The sequence below is a fragment of the Notamacropus eugenii genome, chromosome 4 (genome assembly GCF_028372415.1).
Source record: "Notamacropus eugenii isolate mMacEug1 chromosome 4, mMacEug1.pri_v2, whole genome shotgun sequence".
Taxonomy (NCBI): Eukaryota; Metazoa; Chordata; class Mammalia; order Diprotodontia; family Macropodidae; genus Notamacropus; species Notamacropus eugenii.
In genome coordinates, this window is record NC_092875.1 from 459,645,972 (window position 1) to 459,666,977 (window position 21,006).

The 21,006-nt window shown below is 39.6% G+C and overlaps 1 protein-coding gene across 1 annotated transcript in view; it reads right to left on the bottom strand.

Annotated features, from left to right (window-relative positions):
* Positions 1-598: 598 nt before the first annotated feature.
* Positions 599-21,006, bottom strand: part of XRCC4 (X-ray repair cross complementing 4) — a 426,434-nt gene continuing 406,026 nt past the window's right edge. Inside the window, exon 8 of the mRNA XM_072606222.1 lies at positions 599-1,274. Within this exon, the coding sequence (XP_072462323.1) occupies positions 1,181-1,274 (94 nt within the window). The 3' untranslated portion in view covers positions 599-1,180. The remainder of the gene's footprint in view (positions 1,275-21,006) is intronic.

The following is a 21,006-nucleotide window of genomic DNA, read 5'->3' on the forward strand; positions in this document are numbered from 1 at the left end:
TCAGTAGATTAAGTATCCATAGTAAGGAAAAAATTTTTGCAAAGTCTTGTTGGAGAAGAAAGAGAGGGCATTTTACTAAATGTATTTTGCATCGTGGAGAGTCTAAAATGTTCGCATAGTGCTTTGATAAATTTCACATCATAATAACAAAAAATAAAAAAGCAAATCTGAATTCCTGAAAGATCTAATGAAATAAACCTAGGGCAGGAGTCAGAAAACCCAAATTCAAGTTTCGCCTCTGCATCTAACAAATTGTGTTAGCTTATCCACTGGTGCCTCTCCTTCCTCAAGTGTCAAAATGCTTGCTCTTAGTAGATTGTGAGGTTCTTAATAAGTTAAGAATCTTCATAAGAGGTAAAATTTTTTTGACAAATTTGAAAGTGTGACACAAATATGAGGCATTATATCAGAATCTATTAGATGCATATGCAAGGTTCTTGGTATCTGAAAATAATTAGTTCTTGAAAGAGGTGACTTAAAGGAAATACACTTAAACTGAGGAGCAATGTTTTGAAGTATATAAATAGTTATTTTTAAATGTTTGGTTGTGATTTTATCTTGAGAAAAACAACAAAAATTATCAAAAAAATTTGGTTTTATGCAATGTTTAACAAAACAGCTTATATTTGCAAATATAGACTAGTTCTTAGAAAAATGGCTTCATGTTGTTAACTTTAGCAATCCACTTAAATATAGGAATTATAGCAGTAATCATAATAATAACAAACATTTATATAGCACCTACTATGTGCCAAGCATTGTGCCAAGTGCCTTGTAAATATATGTATATCTCTACACACATCCACGTGTGTGTGTGTCTGTGTGTGTGTGTGCTTGAGGACATAATTCAAACCATTTCCTTTCAACGATGGCTCAAAAAGACATCGTCCTACGGCATGGGGAATAGAGGTTGATGTCTGGTGGCAAAATATTCTGACTGAGGACCAATTTTATAGATGATCCGCCCATCAGAGATGACTTTCCTGTTGGTAAGACAAAAGACCTGGTGATGGTCCAGCATGCAGCGGGTGACGTTGGTGTCTTCTATATCTGACCAAGTTTTAAATGCTTGGCAGAGCCTTCAACAGCCACCTTCATGGTTGTTGGAGCAAATTGTTCTCATCAGACCATTCCACTGGAGGATGTTGTCAAGTGCTTGGGCGAGGTTTAGGGCTCTCAGTTACCCTTGACCTGGTTTAGACAATCTTTCAAAGCAAAGCATGAACAACAAGAACAGCTCTCCTGTGACGATGACTTGAGTTTCCCTGTGCAACCTGGTAGGGAGACAGTGTGTGTAATGAATAGAGAGACAGACATAGAGTTAGGAGGCTCAGTGCCTCCTTTGAAATAAACTGGCGAGTCCCCTCCAGCATCCCTCTAAAGACTCTTATAGTCAAGCACAATTGCTAATTTACATTGATAGAAAGATTCTCTTTACCTGAATGAAATCACAGGTTCAGGCCAAAACAAAATACAAACTCATAACTGTTGGACCTCAGATCACTAAAGTTGTGGATGAGACATCTCCCCTCTCCACCCCACCCCTCCATACCCACCCACATCGGATAAGGGTTTGTCACTTTAAGAAAGCAAAACACACAAAAAAACCCTGCATTTACAAAACAGATCTTTAGGAGGTGATTATTCATGTCACACACACAGATTACTTTTAAAAAAAGATTCACCAGTGGGGATCCTTAAGATAGCCAGCTCCTTTAAAAACTGATTTGATTTACAAAAGTCTTCCGAGGACATATCTGTTGGCAGAAGTTAGGCAAAACCCTTCCTTTTCACAATCATTTAAACTAGTCAAGCCACCACACTTTTGCTGTGGAAAAATTTATAATAAAAAATGTATTGACTTGTCCTTCTACTTTTCTTATCTAGGTGTGAGCCTGTCTCTTTTCCATCCTTGACAAAATGTCTTTTGATAATATTTGACTATGACTATCTGTACCTGCATAAATCAAAAAGAACTAGATGGCCATAGGGAGAAGCTTATAAAACAGCTAAACCACACGCTTGATAAATGCCTTGTGGAGAGAAATTGTGGGGGTTTCTATTATCAGTCTGCTCTAATAATGCAGAGAAAGGTATAGCTGTCTCTAAGCGATAAGTGATGTCTTTGACCTAACTGACATGAGTTAGGGGATATAGAAATGTCATTCTTTCTTCTTCTGTCGTTACTAATGATCTAAAAATTGGGTCTGTGAGTTTACCTCAAGACAAAAACCAAAGAGTCTTTCCCTGAGGAATTTAAGTCAATACTTGGAGATTGAGAAAGTAACCGAAGTAACTCACAAGCTAGAATCTGGAAATGGCCAATTCTCATGATTAATAGATAGCTGTTGCAGATGAATAACTGGGTGTCACGAGAGGTATTTTTGGCCTGGGTCATCAAGTGAACAAAGGTGACTGGTTTTATTTGTAAGGTAGCAGTCTGTATCTTCTGGGGTTGGAAGGTGGGTTTGGGGGAGGACAGGGAATAAGGTAAGAAACAGGTCTGCTCCAAACTAGGCAGCTAAAAAACATTAAAGGAAAATTTTGTCCCCCAAGAATTTTTCTAAAACCTTGCAGGACACTGTCTATTCTTTAATGGATTTGGAAACTTAATCAAAATTAATTTTTCAATAATAAATGGATTTATCATACTTCATGACTGTGAGAGAAATGGGGGCTTACAGGGTCAGAAGGTTGTGAACATTGTTAAATGTACTCACCATCTATTTTTGCCAATTCTTTTTACAAGGAGGGGGGACGTTTCAATTCATGGGTAGAATGAGAACATCTAGAATAATTGTGTGTAAAAACAAAAGGTATTCATTTTTAAAAATATAAAAAAAATTTTAGTTTATGGAAAATTTGGTCTTTTTATATACTAAGCATCTAGAAAGGAAGCTTAGTATAGTGGATAGGGAGTTAGTCTTGAAGTCAGGAAAACATGAGTTCAAGTCCTGACTGATATATACTAGTGGTAGCAACAATGGACAAGTCACTTAATTTTGCAGAACTCCCAGACAACTTTCTAAGACTTTATAAATTGCCAATCTGAATTAGAAAAGGGAATTTCCATACTGGGAGTGATGAAATCACACATCTGAACCCCCTTCATTCCTCCCCCTCCAAAAAAAATCCTACCTACCATATGTAAGGATCAGGGATTACTATATATACTCTGCCTTGTATATTCTAGCAAACTGAGTATCCTTCATAAAAACTGAATGGTTATTCAGTGAGAGTCTTAATTGGGTAATGGCAGTTCAGATGATAGATCATGTCTGACTTAATGCTAAGATGAACCCTAGCCAAAGTCATTGACAACCCTCTGATGACATTTAAGACTTTAGAAACTTGGTGACCATCAGCACAAAGGGAGACAATAGCTCATGTTCATGGTATGATAGAAAGTTAGAGCTGGAAGGAACCCAAAGACCCCTTCATCTATCTGCCTGATTTTACAGTTGAGAAAATTGAGGCCTATAATCCAATATAACCAGGCAGCTGGCACACCTAGTACTAGAATCCACGTCCCCTGACTCAATGACTAGGTCATTTATAATTCTATGCTCTACTGTTCTTTACCTTTGAATACTCACATAGACCATGAGGTCCCTCACAGTAGATAGAAATCTACTGGCGGCTCTCAGAGTATCAGTATAGGAAAACTACAAGTCAGGTACCATGATGATGCTCCCCTCCCTTTAAGTCCTGGGAAGTCTCAGAAGGCAGGGCAAATTTACTCAGAACTACTGTCCCTGAGTCAGTAGATTTCACATGACATGACACAATAACCCCAGTCCTGTTAGTGATACAAAACTGAAGACAGAGCTATAACTCAGAATCCTGGCCTTTGAGGAAGGGTGAGAGGTGGGGAGAGGGGCAGGGGAGAAGGAAAGAGAAAAATGGCCATTGAGGTTCTACAGTGTTCCCAAGTCATTCCCAGGTCTTGGGGGAGGGCCAGGGCAATGAAGACAGTTCCCCTTGGTTGGCTGCATTCCCATTTATGTGTTTTCTCCCCCATTAAAATAAAAGCTCCTTGAGGATAGGGACTGTCTTGTTTCTGTTTTTGCATCTCCAGAGCTTAGAACACAGTAACTGCTTAATAAATTCTTTTTATTCATTCACTCTTTCTCTTGAATTCCAGTTCACTACCAATTGCTTATTGAATATCTTGAACTCTATGTCCCATTGGCATCTTAAACTTTCCTGCGAGGAGGGGAGTAAGAAGCAGTTGGAGGGTTACATGGTAAGGTAGGAAAGAAATGGGATCTTCACAGTACACTCACATTGGGGCAACTCTGGGAAAAACTGAAAGGGGCGGAGGCCCTTTGGGACCCATGGAAGACAGTCTTCACCTGTTGACTGCAGTCCCGTAAGCAGCCTCCAGAGGAAGTAAAAAGGTGGAAAATAGCAGATATAAGCAACCGCTGGGAGAATATGGGCTAAGGGGTCAGGAGTAGCAAGGGTGGAAGATGATGCTGTGGTTGTAGGGAAGGAAAGGGGGACACTCATGAAAGCACCCAGACGAGAATTTACCAAAGACTTTCAGGCATTGTAATTCCAGTTAAAGAGAAAACTTAAACCACCTCTCTCCAGCCTCCTCACCCCATGATAGTCCTGGAATCAAAGCACCAATTACCACACCCTAGTTAGGGTTCTGACTTTTAGACAGTCAAAAGTAGCTTCTCTTTAGGCAAATGCCCAGGCTGGTCTGCCTGTGCTCATGTCAATGCCGGGTGTAGCCTCTCTCTCATAGTAAGTTTTTTTCTTTGTCTCTCAAACACTTTTTCAAATGCTTGTGACACACTTTTTTTGGTTTTAATTTTTAGATCTATTTGGGGCTGCTGTGTTTCTTGGCTCCAAATAAGCCAGCCCATTGCAGGCTGGTTAGCCCACGGCAGTGATGACCTCCAGGATGTCATTATAGTCTATTTTCAAGATCTCTGTTTTGCAAGAAAGACTCTTTGAAAAATTCATTGAAAGGGCTGATCTTATATCAAGTGAAGAAGAAACTTCTGAAGGCTGATGAATGGAAGCCTTTTCCTCTTCACATTGGATTTAATTGTAAAGAGGTCTTTGTCTCCAATTGAATACAAACTTATACTTCGTTAAGTAACTCACCTGTTCTTGCACTTCAGGTCCTTCTATGAGGTGGCTGTAATATTTTGAATTGGTTGTTCAAGTGTGACAAGAAACCAGGAAACATCTGGAGAGGCAATATGAATTTAAAGGGCCTTTTACGTTCAGAAGGTGCAGCCTCTCATTTCTTAGTACCTTCGATTGAACCCTACTCTGAATATATACCTTTAATGTTTTGCTTAATTTATTCCTCTATTGATGCCCTATCCTCTCTCCATAGTAACTGTTACAAATGTCTTTATCTCTCAAGCCACCTACAGCACTCACCCCCTTTCTTCCTCTTGTCCCCTTCCCATTATCGCCAAAGCTCTTGACATCCCCTACTCTCTTGTACTTTATGCAGCAGTCATGCTGTCATGGTAGTCATGGTAAGCTTTCCTTATCAACACCCTTCCCCCCGATTGTGCCCTCGATCCCATCCTGTCAGCGTTTCTCTTGGAGTTTGCTCCCATTATCATTCAGCTTTCTCTCTAATATTCAATCTTTCTACTCTTTTCTAACTCATTTCCTGCTGCATAAAAACACATCCATGTCTCCCCAGTATTAAAGAAGCAAAAGTTTTCTTTGACACTACCATCTCCTCGAGCCATCAAATAACATCTCTCCTCCTCATCATAGCCAAATTCATAGAAAAGGCTGTTTACCTTGGCTGTTTCTACTTCCTTTCCTCTTATTTCTAAATCTTTTGCAATCTGGCTTTCTGACCTCAGCAGTCCACTGCAGCAGTTCTCTTCAAAGTTACAAAATCTCTTTGAATTGCCCAATTCAATGGCCATTTCACTACCCCTTTGTGGTATTTGCTAACTATTGTCTTCCTTGTACTCTCTGTCCTCTCAGTTTTCATAACTCCATTCTCCTTCTACCTGTCTCATCACTCTTTCTCCATCTCCTCTGATTCATCAACACATATATCCACCACCACTACCCCAAACTACATATGAACACCGAAGATCTATCCTGGACCCTCTTCTCATTCTATACTTCATCACCAATCACAGCAACTCCCCTGAATCTGATGATCACCTCCAATCAGATGATTTCTAAATCTATACATCTAGCCCTAGCTTAGATATTATCTAATATCTTACTCTACATAACTTCTCTCTCTTCCAGGTCTTGCTCTAAAAAGTGTAATCATATCAGAACTACCACTCTGCAAAGGAGGTATTAATTCACTGCCCTACTGTTCTGTTCACCGTCTTTGTGACTTCAAAGACCACAGTTCTCTTCCTTGGCTCCCACTCCTCTATATGTGCTTTCTCCTTTATTAGAATGTAAGTTCCTGGAGACTAGGGACTATCTTGCTTCTGTATTGTGTCCCCCTAGCTTAGCACATAGAAAGCATTTATTAAAGGCCTTTTATTCTTTTGGTTTCTCCCCTAAGTTCCAGACCTCCTTTACCAACTCCTTATCAAACATTTTGAATGATATGTCCCACTGACATCTAAAACAGTGTCTAAAACAAAACTCATTATTTTCCCCCCTTAAACACATCCTTTTAATAAACTTCCCTTTTTCTGTTGAGGCCACCTCAATCCTTCCAGCCATGTAAATTTAATTTTTATTCAAATCTAAATTTTAAATTTAAAAATTAATAAACATTGTCAACTCACCACACATCAATTGTCAAACCTTACATCTCTGTCTCCACAATGTTTCTCTCATCGATCCCTTTCTATGGCTAGTTTAGGCCTTACCACCTCTCATCCAGACTATTATCATTTAGTCCAGACTGGTTTCCCTACTTCAAGTCTCTCCCCTCTCTATTCCATGCTCTACATAGCTACAGAAGTGAGATTCCTGAAGCACTGGCCTGGTCACATCCTTCCCCTGCTCTGTAAACTTCACTAGCTCCTTATTACCTGGAAAACCCCATGCAAATGCTTTGGTTTGGTATTGAGAGTGCTTTACGATCTGGCTCCCACCTATCTTTCTACGATAATTGTATACTCTTCCTCTACACACTCTCCAGGACAGCCAAACTGGCCTCCCTGATGTTCCTTGCACATGACATTACAGCTCCTACCTTCAGCTCTTGCACAGGCTGGCCTGCCATGACTAGAATGCACCTTTGCTTCCTGCTAGCCTAAATAAATGCCTTCAGAGCTGAGCTCCAATGTTACCCCCTCACACATAAGACCTTTCCTGACCATTCCAGTCGTTAGTACTGTCCTCACCCCCCCATCTCATCCTGCTTCTCACCAAAAACAAAAAATAAATTACCTTGCATTTATGTGTAATTGAAGGACTAGTCCAACCTTTATGAACAAACATAGCATTCTCAGGCTGATAGAGGGTCCAAAAATATAGATTTTTGAAGTGTGGACAAGATACCTGCAGAGGTAGCTGAGGGACTCAGTGGATAGGGCACTGAATTAGGCAGAACTGAGTTCGGATCCTGCCTCAGGCATTTATAGCTGTATAGCGGGTAAGTCACTTAACCTCTGCTTCAGTTTCCTCAGCTGTAAAAAGAGAATTATAATAACCCCTACTTCACAGTCTTGTTGTGAGTATTAAATGAGGATACTGTTTGTACTGTGTTTAGCCCAGTGCTTGGTACATAGTAGGAGCTTAATAAATATATTATTTCCTTCCCATCTTCTTTCTTTTTCTTTCTTCCTTTCTTTTTTCTTCTTTCTTTCTTTTCTTCCTTATTTCCTTCCTTCTGTGGCTGTTTTAGATTCACTTACCACTTACCATGTGGTGAAAAAAGATCACTGAGCATGCCCACAAGACCCCAAAAACTCTACCTTGCTTTCTTTCTGCTACATTGGAAGGAAGCAATAACTGTGGCAAGCCTTTGGGTGGGAAGAACACCAGTGGCTACACCCCACCCAGGTGATCTGAAGCCATGACTCATAGTCCTACTATCTTTTCTTTCCTGACTTAGATGACATACTATTGCAGATAGAATGGAGGAGGCTTCAGCCTTGGGAACTTTGAGGTCTGGAGAGAGGTCAGGAGAGCACCAAGGGTCCAAGAACTGAAGTTCCTGCCAGAGTTTGTAGACAGCTAAGCCCAAAGAGGAGTAAAGGTCCAATTGGTTTCCTCCATATAACCCAGCATTGGATTGACATTCGCATGTTGCTTGCTACAAATGAAGAAGTAACATCCATGACTATATTGAATTTGGAAGTGACTTGGTGGCAAATGTTTTATATAAACCACTTTAATTTTGAACCCGGTCTCTCTAGGGAGACAGGAGCTTTGAACAGAATAGGTTGATGGATGTTGGGGAAAAAATGATTTGTAACTTCTATACTTACTCTAGTTTTTCAGTAAATATTTTTTGGTAAAGGCTAATTGATATTAATTGGGTAAATAATACTAATCAAAGATAATGAGGATATATTAACTAGCTCCGGTGATTGAGACTGAAGAGGTCACACTAGAATGGGGTCTAGACATGACCACTTTAGAAAATGCCCCTAGTTTGTCAGGGGATAACCCTAAAACCCTGATCGGAAGAAGTAGCTTTGATCTAGGAAACTGTCTTTCCGAGTAGAGTGAGAATAGTGATTAGAACTAGCTTCCTCCTCTGAGGACCCAACTTGCCATTGAGAGTATGAGTGGAGATATCCACCTGCAGAGGTTCAAAGGCCACATAAGGGTGCCTGTCACTACTTCTAATAGAATTAAGCTACTTGAGGGCAGGGCCTGTTTCATCTTTGTCTTTGTGACCCCTGAGCCCAGCACAGGACCTGGCACACTACAGTGGATGCATAATAAGTACTTATAGATTGATGGATTGATGGATTATTGGTTTATTGGATTATTGGATTGGATGGATTATTGATGAATGATTGATGGATTAATATTTTGTTTGTGCTCTTTTTTTATGTATCACTATAACCCCCTAAAGACTCTCTATCCCTCCCATAGAGAATTCTCCCTTGTAACAAATATAGATATGCAAAACAAATCAAGACACTGGCCATGTCTGAAAAACCTCATTGTGTATTCATGTCTCATTACTCTTCTTCCAAGAGGGGGAACCTGTACTGTGGTTAATATTCACAAGCTTAACACATAGGCTTTGGTATAGAAGCAAATGTCCATAACACTTGGAGGTTCAGGTGGTGTTTTTGAATGGGAAAAGATGAATTTATTTTCACAAAAAACGAATGTTTGTTATGCATGCTTGAGAACACAGACTTTCTTCTAAAATGATTTTTTTAAAATAAAAATATTAAAAAGAATTCCAGGCCTTTGGTGATTTAAGATAATAATCTATATAATCTATAGAAAGCTAAACTTTCATTTGTTTTTACTGAAAGTGTGAAAGCACACGATATTTTGACACTAATGGCTTCTCTGAAATAATTCAAATGTCACTTCATTCTTTAGTCTGCACTTTTCCCATGTGTCGACCTGAAAATACACAAACAAAGAAGTGTTCAAACACACACAGGGTATAAGCTGAGGGAAAACTTCTGAAGGTTGTCTTATAAAAACCAGTCAATCTAGTGGATTGTTTTGGAAAAGGTGAGCAAAGTAAATTTCTCTATGTTTTTATAGGGCAGCTAGATGGTTACAGTGCTAGGCCTAGAATCAGGAAGACCTGAGTGCAAATGCAGCCTTGGATAGTCCCTAGCTATGTGATCCTGGGCAAGTCACTTAACTTCTATATGCTTCAGTTTCCTCAACTGTAAAATGGAGATAATATCATCTACCTCACAAAGGACTAGTACCTTTGATATGAGGGCTTGCCAAGCTCTTTTCAGAGCTAGTCATCCACTTTTGGTGTCTACCTGCCACTCAACTCTCACCTGTGGTTCCAAAAAGTTGTAGCATATGCAGTGACCACACTCCCATAAACCATCTCAGCAAGTAGGCTAAACCAGGTTGAGCATAAGTGATCAACCTCAAACTTATCAGTGAGTTGGGAGCCAGGGGTGTCTATCCCAAGCACATGAAGGCATCCCTGGTGGAATGGGTGGATGAGAACAATTTGTTCCCACAATGCATAGACCCTGCTCAGAAATTGGAGATGTCAAGGTCATCTACCACATCCTGGGCCTTTTGCCACTTGTCTTGATTTTCATCTTGCCACTGGACTTCAATGACTTTGGAAGAGAAAGTGAGGCTGATGACTTAGAGCAACCCTGCCTCAATTAAATCACACATGAGACAAGATATCACTCTGTGATATGTCATTGTCCTCTTCAAAAATGAAGGACAGACAACAATAAAGTTGCCTGAGGCTCTGCTCAGGAGTCACTTGGAATTGGAATCTTTTCCTGGTCCTCTTATTCACCATTTTTTCTCTCCCTCCTCCTCCATTAGTATAGTGCCAATGGAATTTGAACTCATGAAGAAGTGTCTTTTTGATTCCAAGCCAAGAGCTTTTTCCACTGTACCACCTAGCTTCTCAACAGCCCTCCCTCACTCAAAACAAAGTCAAGAGCGAGTCATGTCATTATTTCTCTGATGGCATGGTCTTCTTCAGCAAGGAAGGATGAACACACATTACCCAATGGAATGCAAATTCCCCAAAGACAGGTACCAGTTTTATCTTTGTACACTTAATGACTAGCTCAGTACCTTGCATATAATAAGCACTTCAAATGCTTTTTGAAAGAATTGAAAATGAAGTGGGTGCCCATCAATTGGGAAATGGCTTAAATTGATTACATGAACATATTGGAATATTATACTCTTATAAAAAATAACAAAGATGAAAAATTCAGAGAAGCCTGGGGAGATACGTGAACTTACACAGAAAGAAGTAAACAGGACCAGGAATACAAAAAGCGAGACTATAAAAATATAAATGGAAAGAACACTTAAAAAAAAAACTGAATGTTACAAAATTATTATGACCAAGCCCAGCTACAGAGGATGGCTGAGAAAATGTACTCCCTTCTTTGTAGTGGTGGTAGACTGTGTGTATGGAATATTGCATAAACTAAGAGATACAGTGGATAAGTTGGTTGATTTTGTTAAATTTCCTTCTTTTTCCCTTTGTTATTCTGTCTCAGGAATGTACAACTCTCCACAAGTGCAGCCAGTGCCAAAGATTGCCTGATGGGGCAAATATTTTGGCTGATACCTGAGCATCATGGGAAATGCAGCCTTTTCCCTTCTTAGACATGAGAAGGGTGTGCTTACTTCTTTATGGGGCATTGAAGGTAAACAGGGAAGATGGTGGAGAAATGGCACAGAGAGAATTGTGCAGATGAGTGATGCAACTGATGTTCAGCACACAACAGACTCACCAGAGTCAGTGACCAGCCTTAGGAGCTAGGGCAAATCTTGGTAAACATTCTCTCTTTATCTCAAATCTTCTCTTAGTTGGAGCTAAAAAAAGAAATGCCAATTCCTATTTCCTCCCCAGTCCCCTCCATTATTAGTGGTAATAAACTGATAGAACTTTTATAAATGAGTTTGCTCCCATTTTCTTGGGTTTTTCTTTACTTGAGATCAAACTGCTGATGGGTTTCTGGCTTAGGAGGCAAATGACCCCTGGGTCACTCAACTATATTTTAGTCTTATGAAGGATTCTATGAATATCCCAATAAACTGAACCTTATAACTTGGAATTGAAAATTCCTTCAGATTTCCACTAAAAGAAAAAACTCATTGACTAAGGTTTATTTCTTTTGGAGAGAAGTAATCCCCTTCTTCCCTTTTCCTGGAGGAAAGGTGGGATCTAGAAGAGGCAAGGAGGTGAAGTCTTAGCCAGTCCAGTTGACAGAGTTAGACCTGGTATGTGAGGGTCTCCACTTCACCTCCTTTCTGTCTGGGAGTGAGAAGTGAAGAAAATACAAACCGTGCCCCTCCTCACCACCTTGTACTTCCTATTGACCTATATTACACAAGGAAAAACTCATCAGGTTGGGGAAGGATGTTCAGTTGTTCAGTTGTCTCTGTCATGTCTGACTCTTCATGACTCTATTTGGGGTTTTCTTGGCAAAGATGCTAGAGTGATTTGCCATTTCCTTCTCCAGCTCATTTTACAGATGAGGAAACTGAGGCAAACAGAGTTAAGTGATTTGCCCAGGATTACACAGCTAGTAAGTGTCTGAGACCAGATTTGAACTCAAGTCTTCCTGGTTTCAGGCACTGTGCCACTTGGCTGTCCAGAGCTAGAGTATATTTATAAATAATTGTGCTGTGAAAATATAAGGTATCAATAAAAATTTGATTAAAAATGCCTGTTGAATTGGATTGAATTAGGATGGACCCAATCTTGAGCAATCTTGAGGCCAAGTTGTCAAAACTAGTGATGACACACTACTTACGTATTGCCTTGGGTTTCTTAGTCACTTGTTCCATAAAAATACATTTCTTATTCTTAGATCAGCCACCTTGAAAATTAATCTAAGAGACTGAGTGGTCTTTATTTTTCTCTAAGTTTCTACTTCAGTCTGGAAGTAGGATGCTTATTTAGGCAGCTTATCCTTATTGCTTCTAGGGATAGGTCATTAATAGAAAGAAGGAATTCTAAGAAAGTGGGAAACAAGGAGGAAGTTCCTCCCCCCATAAGAGGAAATATACTGTGTGGAAATCTTTTCAGTTGACTCAGTAATACTGTACATCCACAAGCATCCTTTGAACTTCTGGTACGTGCTTTTCTGTCCCCTCCAGCCACAGAGCAACTTCACTCCAGCTTTCCTCTTCACTGTTCCTTCCCCACAAACATAGGCTTCCCCTGAACACACACTTTTTTGTTGTTGCAAAACAAAAGAAAATCTCAGCTTTTCTCTCTCATTCACGTTCCCACACAGCCCCACTTCCAGTCTCTAGCGCAGATCGATAATGGGAACTTTCTTTGTTATCACTGCTTGTCTCCCCAGATTCTCCCCTTCTAAAATTCAGCTTTAGTTCGGTCAGAAATTGACTATCTTGTGTGATTTCTGCACCACAAGTTCCTTCTTATGATTGTGGGATCCTCAGCACTTTTGCATTGACAATGTCTTGGACACAAAACTTGATTGAATGAATGGCAGGGAGCCTGAAGAACTTGGCAAAAAAAATAAAACCTAATTTCTTCATCTCTTGTCTAGCACCTCAACAGCAGACAGAAAAACCAAAGCTAGAATTTTTTCTTTAAAAAAAGGAGCTAGATGGCTTGCTCAAGGTCGCACAGTAGAGACACATTTGACACACACATATACAGATACACACTCATATAACTAACATAGATGCATGTATGTTTCTATTTTATTTTACATATTTTGTGTATATACATATTAGTATATATATGTATATATACAGACATGCATAAACACATGCACGTTGCAGTGGCCATTCAATGAAACAAGCAAGAGCATTGGCCCTTACCCCTTGAAAAGGGCATCACTGAACAAAGGTTCCTAGTTGGTTGCCCTTTTTCCTCCCCCCACTCTAACTTGAGGGGTTGGGTCAAAGAGGAATGGCCCCTGAGCAGGAGGATTCTCTCACTCTGTGGACCATCAGTGGTCACATCCTCTGAGTTGTTTCAGAGAGTATCTCCTCTGGGAAGCTAGCAGATGATCCCAGGAACTCCTAACCTCTCCAAATCAAAGGATGGCCACTGAAGCTGAAAGCATTCATTGTGGGATTGCTACTTGGTCACCTGTGCTAAGGTAAAGAAATACAAAGAAGAAGAGGCATCTCGAGCCCTAAAATTCAGTCTCAGGCTTCCCCAGATAAGCACATGCTCTCATTGCCAAGTGGGAGCAGTTGATACAGCCACTGAGGAAGAGATGTCTCTAGTCTCTCCTTCCCCCTCTCCCTCATCACAGGAATCCCAAGAAAAATTGTTGGACTCCCAAACTACAAGTTCAGAAGAAAGGCAAAACAGCACTCGTGGAAGCTCTCTTTCCCTTTAAAGTAAACTGAGAGGTTCTTTCTGCCCAGAGGTGAATTTTCTTTGACCGTCGTGATGGGGGAAGGTTGGCATACATGGATGCCTCTGGTTTTCTATGCTTTTTCATCAATAGGTAATGCCCTATCCCTATATATTTATGCTCCATGGAATGAATGTCCGGTGTCATCCATATGTGTGCAAATATGAGTACATACATATAGGGTGTCTCAAAAGTCTTAGTGCTTTAACTAAACTGTGCTAAGACTTTTGGGATACCTTGTATATATGTTCATATTGTGTGTTATAGATATACATCCATATATGCACACAACTACATATATGTTCAGAGGTAGGTATTGTATATTAGACTGTGTCATGTATGTGTATACATATATACAAACATTTGTGCAATTCAATTAAAAATATGTATTCCTAAGTTTGTAGACTTTAATCTCCTCTTTGGGGGTTGAAGTCTCTAAATCTAGGTTCATTTATGTTTTGTTTTGTCTTGTTTTTATGATTCAGTGCATTGGGAACATATCTGTTTAGTCAACTACTAAAATTTAGTTGGTAGTTTTATATATGTCAGATGACCAACTATCTTAGTTTTTGCAAAATTATCTTATTTTTATCTGGCATCCTAAAAATTATCAAGATGCAAAATGCCTTTTTCTACTTTGTAATTGAAATCTGTTATCTGTGAATTGAATCAAGGAATTTTAAATACAAAGCCTCTACAAAGAATGTGATTTGCTATGTGAAAATAGCAAACAGATGACAAGAAATAAGAGAAAATAATAAGTGGTTAACCCGCTCTCCACTCTGCCATGCTGCCTTTCAAAACTTCAAAACTCTCCTTCCTTCCTTTCCTCCTTCCTTTCTCCTCTCCTTTCTTTCTTTCCTTCTTTTCTTCTTCTTTCCTTCCTTTCTTTCCTCCTTTCTTTTTTCTTTCCTTCCTTCTTTCCTTCCTTCCCTCCTTCTTTCCTTCCTTCCTTTCCTCCTTCTTTCCTCCTTTCCATTCTTCTTTCTTTTCTTCCTTCCTTCCTTCCTCCTCCCTCCCTTCTTCCTTCATTTTTCCTTTCTTCTTTCCTTCATCCTCCCTCACTCCTTTCCCCCTTCCTCCCTTTCTTCCTTCTTTTCTTCTTCATTGCCAAGTTCCCCTGGACCACGACATTAAAAAAGGTGGAAAGAGCTGACCAAAATTGTTATGCTTGGTATCAGCTTTAGAGCCCAGCATAAACAAAGCAGACTATCAGATCCGACTGGCCAAATACTTCAGTTTTTATGCTCCTGAACCCCTGATATAGTGGATCCAGTGTTAGACATGGATTCAAAGTTTTCATCTGATATTAGCTGAAGTAGCAATAATAATGATAATGTCTAATGCCTTTATCTCACAGGGCTGTTGGGAGGATGAAATGAGATAATGTATGTAAAGTACTTTAAAGTGGTCACTGTCTAAATGTCAGTTAATATTCTCTTTCTTATAAAGCACATAGGGAACTTGGTTAGTGCTGTCATAGGGCCACTGGTGTCTTGGTCTAGGGTAGTACTGTCTCAGAGTAACCTTCCTTTTGCTGTCTGCACCCCTTTCCTGTCATCTTGTCAATGGCCAGTCCTTTGGCGGTGTATCTTGAGGTTGACTCTTCCCTTAAGAAGTCACACCCCAAGGTGGAGGAGAGGCAGAAACTCAATTCTGACCGGCTTGCCCTAAGTGAAAAATGTACTACTTATAACTCTGTAATCTGTGAATCAAGAAAGCTGTTGTTTGTTAAAAAAAATAATAATAATAATAAGGGAAAACCTGTGGAGCCTACTAAATGCTCCATACTACTACTAAACTTTTTCATACATACCTTCTCCATACTTGAAAGCTACAATACCCAGAGCAGAGGAATGAAAGTGTAATCATAGTTTTTTAGTTCAAATTCAAATTTGTACACAAATTTGTTAAGTATCAATAATGAATAATTTTGTTATGAAAAAACTGAACTCTCTAAAGCCATTTCCCTTATTACCTCTAAAAAGAAACCTTCGTTATATAACTTGAAATTTTATAATTCATTATTCTTTTCTAATTGGTGATTAACTGGTGAATTCTAATTCTGGGAAATGATATTCAAATAGTTATGTATTGTTTTAAAATCTGCTTTCGTTGTTTATTGCCAGTATATATTCCAAGTTTTACTGGAGTGATAGCTCTCCTAACAACATAAGCTAATCAAGTTGAAGACCTAACACTATTCATAATTAGGCCACTAGTCTGGGTCAATTAACACAGTTGGCTAGAACATGGTGCTAATGAGGCAGTGCTAATGAGGCCAAAGTTATGGGCTCAATTTCCTTGTGGATCAGTTAACTTCACAAAGAGAAAAATTTTGTCCAGGAGCCAGATACTGCAAGCCTACTCTCAGCTATCCATCTCCCAAATGCATGACCTTGAACACAAAGAAGGCCTAGGAAGAGTGTGTGAATGGCTCAGCATGAATCCATCACCACCGCTGGGAAAGCACACCAGACTTGGATGGGGAGCAAGCTTCATTTCTGTATGCAAAGGGTAGCACATTCACAGAGGTGTTGTCAAAATGATCCAGTAACTGGTTGTAATCGTGATTTGGTGGCTCAGTTGCCAAAGTAGCTACCCCGTGGCTCTTCAGAGTCTCCAGAGTTTCCCTCCTCAATGCCACCCTTATGAGACTCATCAGTGTTTCTTTTGGCATGAGGCTTTGACATAAAAGTCAAATGTCACAAGTAAAATATTCCTGAGGTAAGGATGCTGGCCAGAGAAGTAATGAGGGCAATAATAAAGCTCCGTTTTTTTCAGACTCATGAATCAGGATGTTTTTGGGTCCTACCTTTTAAAAAATTCCCTTAATCATTCAAATCTCATCATTTCATTCATCCTTTCCTACTGATATGGTACACAGGATCTCTATAAAATGTCTGTGTTCTACACAGTGGGTACATATTCAGCCATAAAAATAAAATGGAGAACAATTAAAATGAAATGGCGTCATTTGTTCAACTCTGTGTCTTTGGTCACACCTCCCTAATGACTAGTAGCAGACAATCCACCGGCTAAGAAGCTATTTTAATGGAGCAACATAATGGTGTGTGAACTATTACCTCCTGGGAAAGTGAGTGGCAGATTCCAGTTCTTATTACTGTGGAGATTAGTCTGAGAAAATTCATTAGCACCCAATGTGGCAGCTCTCCACACTGCCTTTAATTTGGAGGCAGAGACAGGAGCCCTCCCATTCACTGAAATCTCTGAAGAAAGATGAGCTGGATTTGAAGGTTTATAGGGCTGGGAACTCTCTTGATAAGGAGGCAATTATTTGGGTGTTTACAGTCTCCATGACAACCTTCTGTCACACACATATATATACATACATATATATGTGTGTGTGTGCATATATGTGTGTATATACACACATATATTTAACAAAAATACAGAGGAAAGCTGTATTTAAACACATTTTCAATATGAAATTTTGAAACAAAGTGCTTCAAAGTTAAGGTAAGTACTGCATCATTCCCATTATTTATAGATGTCTTTATTTTTCATGGTAACAGGCCCAAAGTGGCCTAGATGAATGTCAATCAACGATAATCCCAATATCTTTCAAACCAAACTGGCAGAAAAACACAGCTGGGAAAGCCTTTATTTTACTTTTTCTACCATGAATCCTGCTGAAGTTATTAACCTAGAGCACCTTCATAATATATACACACAGATGCTCTAAGCTGCTGGCTGTGAATGCAGCTTCTGGTGCTATTTTAATGATGGTGTTAGGGTCAGTGTTGGAAGGCCACCAGCTTGTGATTGACTTGAGGCTGGATTAATCAGGGGCTTACCTCCCACTATTCATTCCTACATTTTCTCCTATGGCAAAGTGACTGTTTCAAGCACTCCTCACAAAATTTTGGAATGTAAAATCCATTTCTTCCTAGATATTTTTGCACAGAAGTGATCAAGTGAGTAGTGTGGGAGCTTAGGATGATGATCGATTATGACTGCTTACACCATCAATTTTCTAACACTAATGAAAAGGTACATGCTTTCCAGGCAGGCATTCAACAGCAAAAAAAGTTCCAAAGGACTTGGAGTAATCCTGGGGTACTTAAGAAGATAAACATCTTGCTTGGGGGAGTTGTGATTTACATGGCCTTAATTTATTTTCTACTACTACTACAAATCGCATAGTCTACTCTGATCTTCACAATAACCTCATTGGCCCTATTGTGGTGTTTTCTTGGCAAAAATAATGGACTGGTTTGCCAACTCCTTCTCCAGATCATTTTACACATGAGGAAGTCAAGGCAAACAGGGTTAAGTGACTTGTCCAGGGTCACATAACTAGCAAGTGTCTGAGGAAGAGAAGTCTTTCCGACTCCAGACCTGGCACTCTATCCACCATGCCACCTAGATGCTGAGCAATGAAATCATCCCTCCCTCCCAAATTACAGGGGCAGGGATTAACAGATATAGACGCAGGTCTCTTGTAATCTTTCCATTACAATGTGGGTATAAGGAGCCTTCACCCAAGCCTTGGGCACTTGTCCATTTCTGCTCCTAGGAGATATAAAAGCTAATTGGTGGAAAGAATGCTAAATGCAGCATGGTGTTGTATAAACATGAGTGAAAGAGTGGGTGCCAGTGGTTCTTCAGAAAGAGATACGCAGGTTTGATTTCAGATATTCTTTGGCAGAGGTCCATGGAAAGAGAACACCCCAGAGAGTGAAGAGGAAAAGACTTTGAATACAAGGGACAGTTTTGAGAACCTTCCATATCTGCAGCTTCCATATTCCTTTCCATTCTGCTTCCTGGAGTGTTTTCTCTTTCCACAAGTTTCTGCTGAATGGTATCTGGAACTAGGCCTGTGTATCTGCCCTCAAAGAGGCTCTGGAACCAACTCCACATCTTTCTGGGTTCTCTATTGTAGCCATTACTCTGAACTGTCAGGCTGGCTTCATCTAATTACATCCATGAACATGGAGTCATATCTCTAAGTGACAGAGGAAACGTTCTGGTCTTGGTTGGAAGCTCAGTTTTGGTCACTAACTATAACCCAAGTTGTAAGAGTCAAGCTGTAAACATTCTTGAAAACTTGAAAAAAAGCTGACTTGAAAATCTTTGTCTTCTTATCTCTACTTTTATGAGACACTGACAAAGATTTTCAGAAAATGACAGTTTTATGGAGTCTAGTGCTTCCTTCTAAAACTTTCATTTGTCCATTTAAAAATTCTGAATAAAATGAACAAACGTTTATTGAACACTTTTTACGGGTTTCTTGGTGATGTTAAATCCTTCGCAGAATCAAAGAATTTGAGAGGTGAAGAAGACCTCAGCAGCCTCAGCAGCCTGCTAGTCCAATACTACAAAAGAAATTCCAAAGACATCATATCTGACAACTAGTCATCCGACCTCTGCCTAAAGATCTCCAAGGAGGGAGAACCCACCACTCTTGAAAATCCCATTGCACTTTTGGACAGCTCTAATTTGCAACATGCAAAGTACTAAATTAAGTACCATGGGTGATGCTAAAATAATATTCCAAATGATAAATACATGCTCCAGGATGCGTCAGAATTTACTTAATCAAAGTGGATAATTCATAATGAATTTTCCCATGAAGACATTTGGAACCTCTCATTTTCATAAATCCAGGAGACCAGTGTGGGAAATTGTTCTAGGTTCCTCCTTTTTTTTCCCTCAAGCACGTTATGTTAGTGGTAACCAGACTCTGTGGTGAAAGTGTGAATATACTTCTAGGTTCATGCTTATCAGGTCTATTTTGTTCCCATTTTAAAAGTCGTCTGACCATCCATATGCTTTGATGTCAACAAATCGAAGTGGGGGGTGGGAGCAGGTAGGTAAGAAACTGAATTCACTCAAGTGTCTGGAGGGACGGCAGCAGCAACAAAGACTGATTTGTCAATACCAGACAATAATAGCTGGGACCACTTCTGCCCTTCATCTCTCCATCACTCACAGGAAAGGGAGAACCTTTTGCCTTCATTTCAAAGCTTGAATATAAATCAATAAGTCTATCAGATTTCTTTCACGAGCTGAGTCGCTGAAGCATTCTGTCAGCAACTAATAAGCTGTGTGTTTTCAAACTTAAAACAGCATATGCTTCAGAGCTTGTCTTTAATGAGAGAAAGAGAAATACTTTTATTTGAACAGAGCAAAACCACTTACTTTCCAGGAGGAGGGAGACAAGGCTGAACAATAAGTGTGGAAAAAAGTGATGGGCCAAGAGCATGATCTTGAGCATGGCCAAGAGCATGACCGCTAGTCTGTGAATTCACAACCCAGACACTGGCTTAAGGAAACCTTCCCATTCACTGCTACTTTGAGTTGAACTTTCTGTTTCAGACAACTAGGATCAAGCAGGACTCAGTTTACTTTTAACTCCAAGGCCCTTACTATATATTATTGTTCCTTTAACCTTACTTTGGCCTGACTAGATTTTCACATGTTAAAAAAATCCCAGTCGCAAGTGTTTGTTGCTTTTTTGTATATTTACTGAAAAAACTACATAGTCTATCACCTTTCAATTGAAAAGCAATAGGACATAAATACATTAACAAAGGCTGTTTCAATGAAATCTTCAGCGTATTGGACTAAAAGATGGATTCTTTTATTTAAAGGCTTTCCTGCTAAGATGAACATGGAAGCCTAACAAGAAGGACATCCTTTCCATTTCTTTAGGACAATCCTTGCGATGGGACAAATGGTCTTCCTGTTTAAATGAAGGTTGCCAAAATATTTACTCTTTGCAAAAAAAATAGTTGCTATTACCACACAGTGTCTCATGTTCCATTTGGCTTCATTAGAGGGTTCAATGGTGCTATGAAATGAAGCTAACCAAGATGTTGTAAGGGGTCATTTAAATTACTTCTAGGCATGATCAAGTTGCTTTTGGCAAGACTCTTCCATGAAGGACCTCAGCTTTGTGGCTATCAGGTCACAGTTCTCTCAGAGACTCTGAAAGATGCCCAGAAAATTGATCTAATGATTCTTTGTCATCAGTTTTCTCAAAGAATGGGGAAGGTGGCAAGTTGGC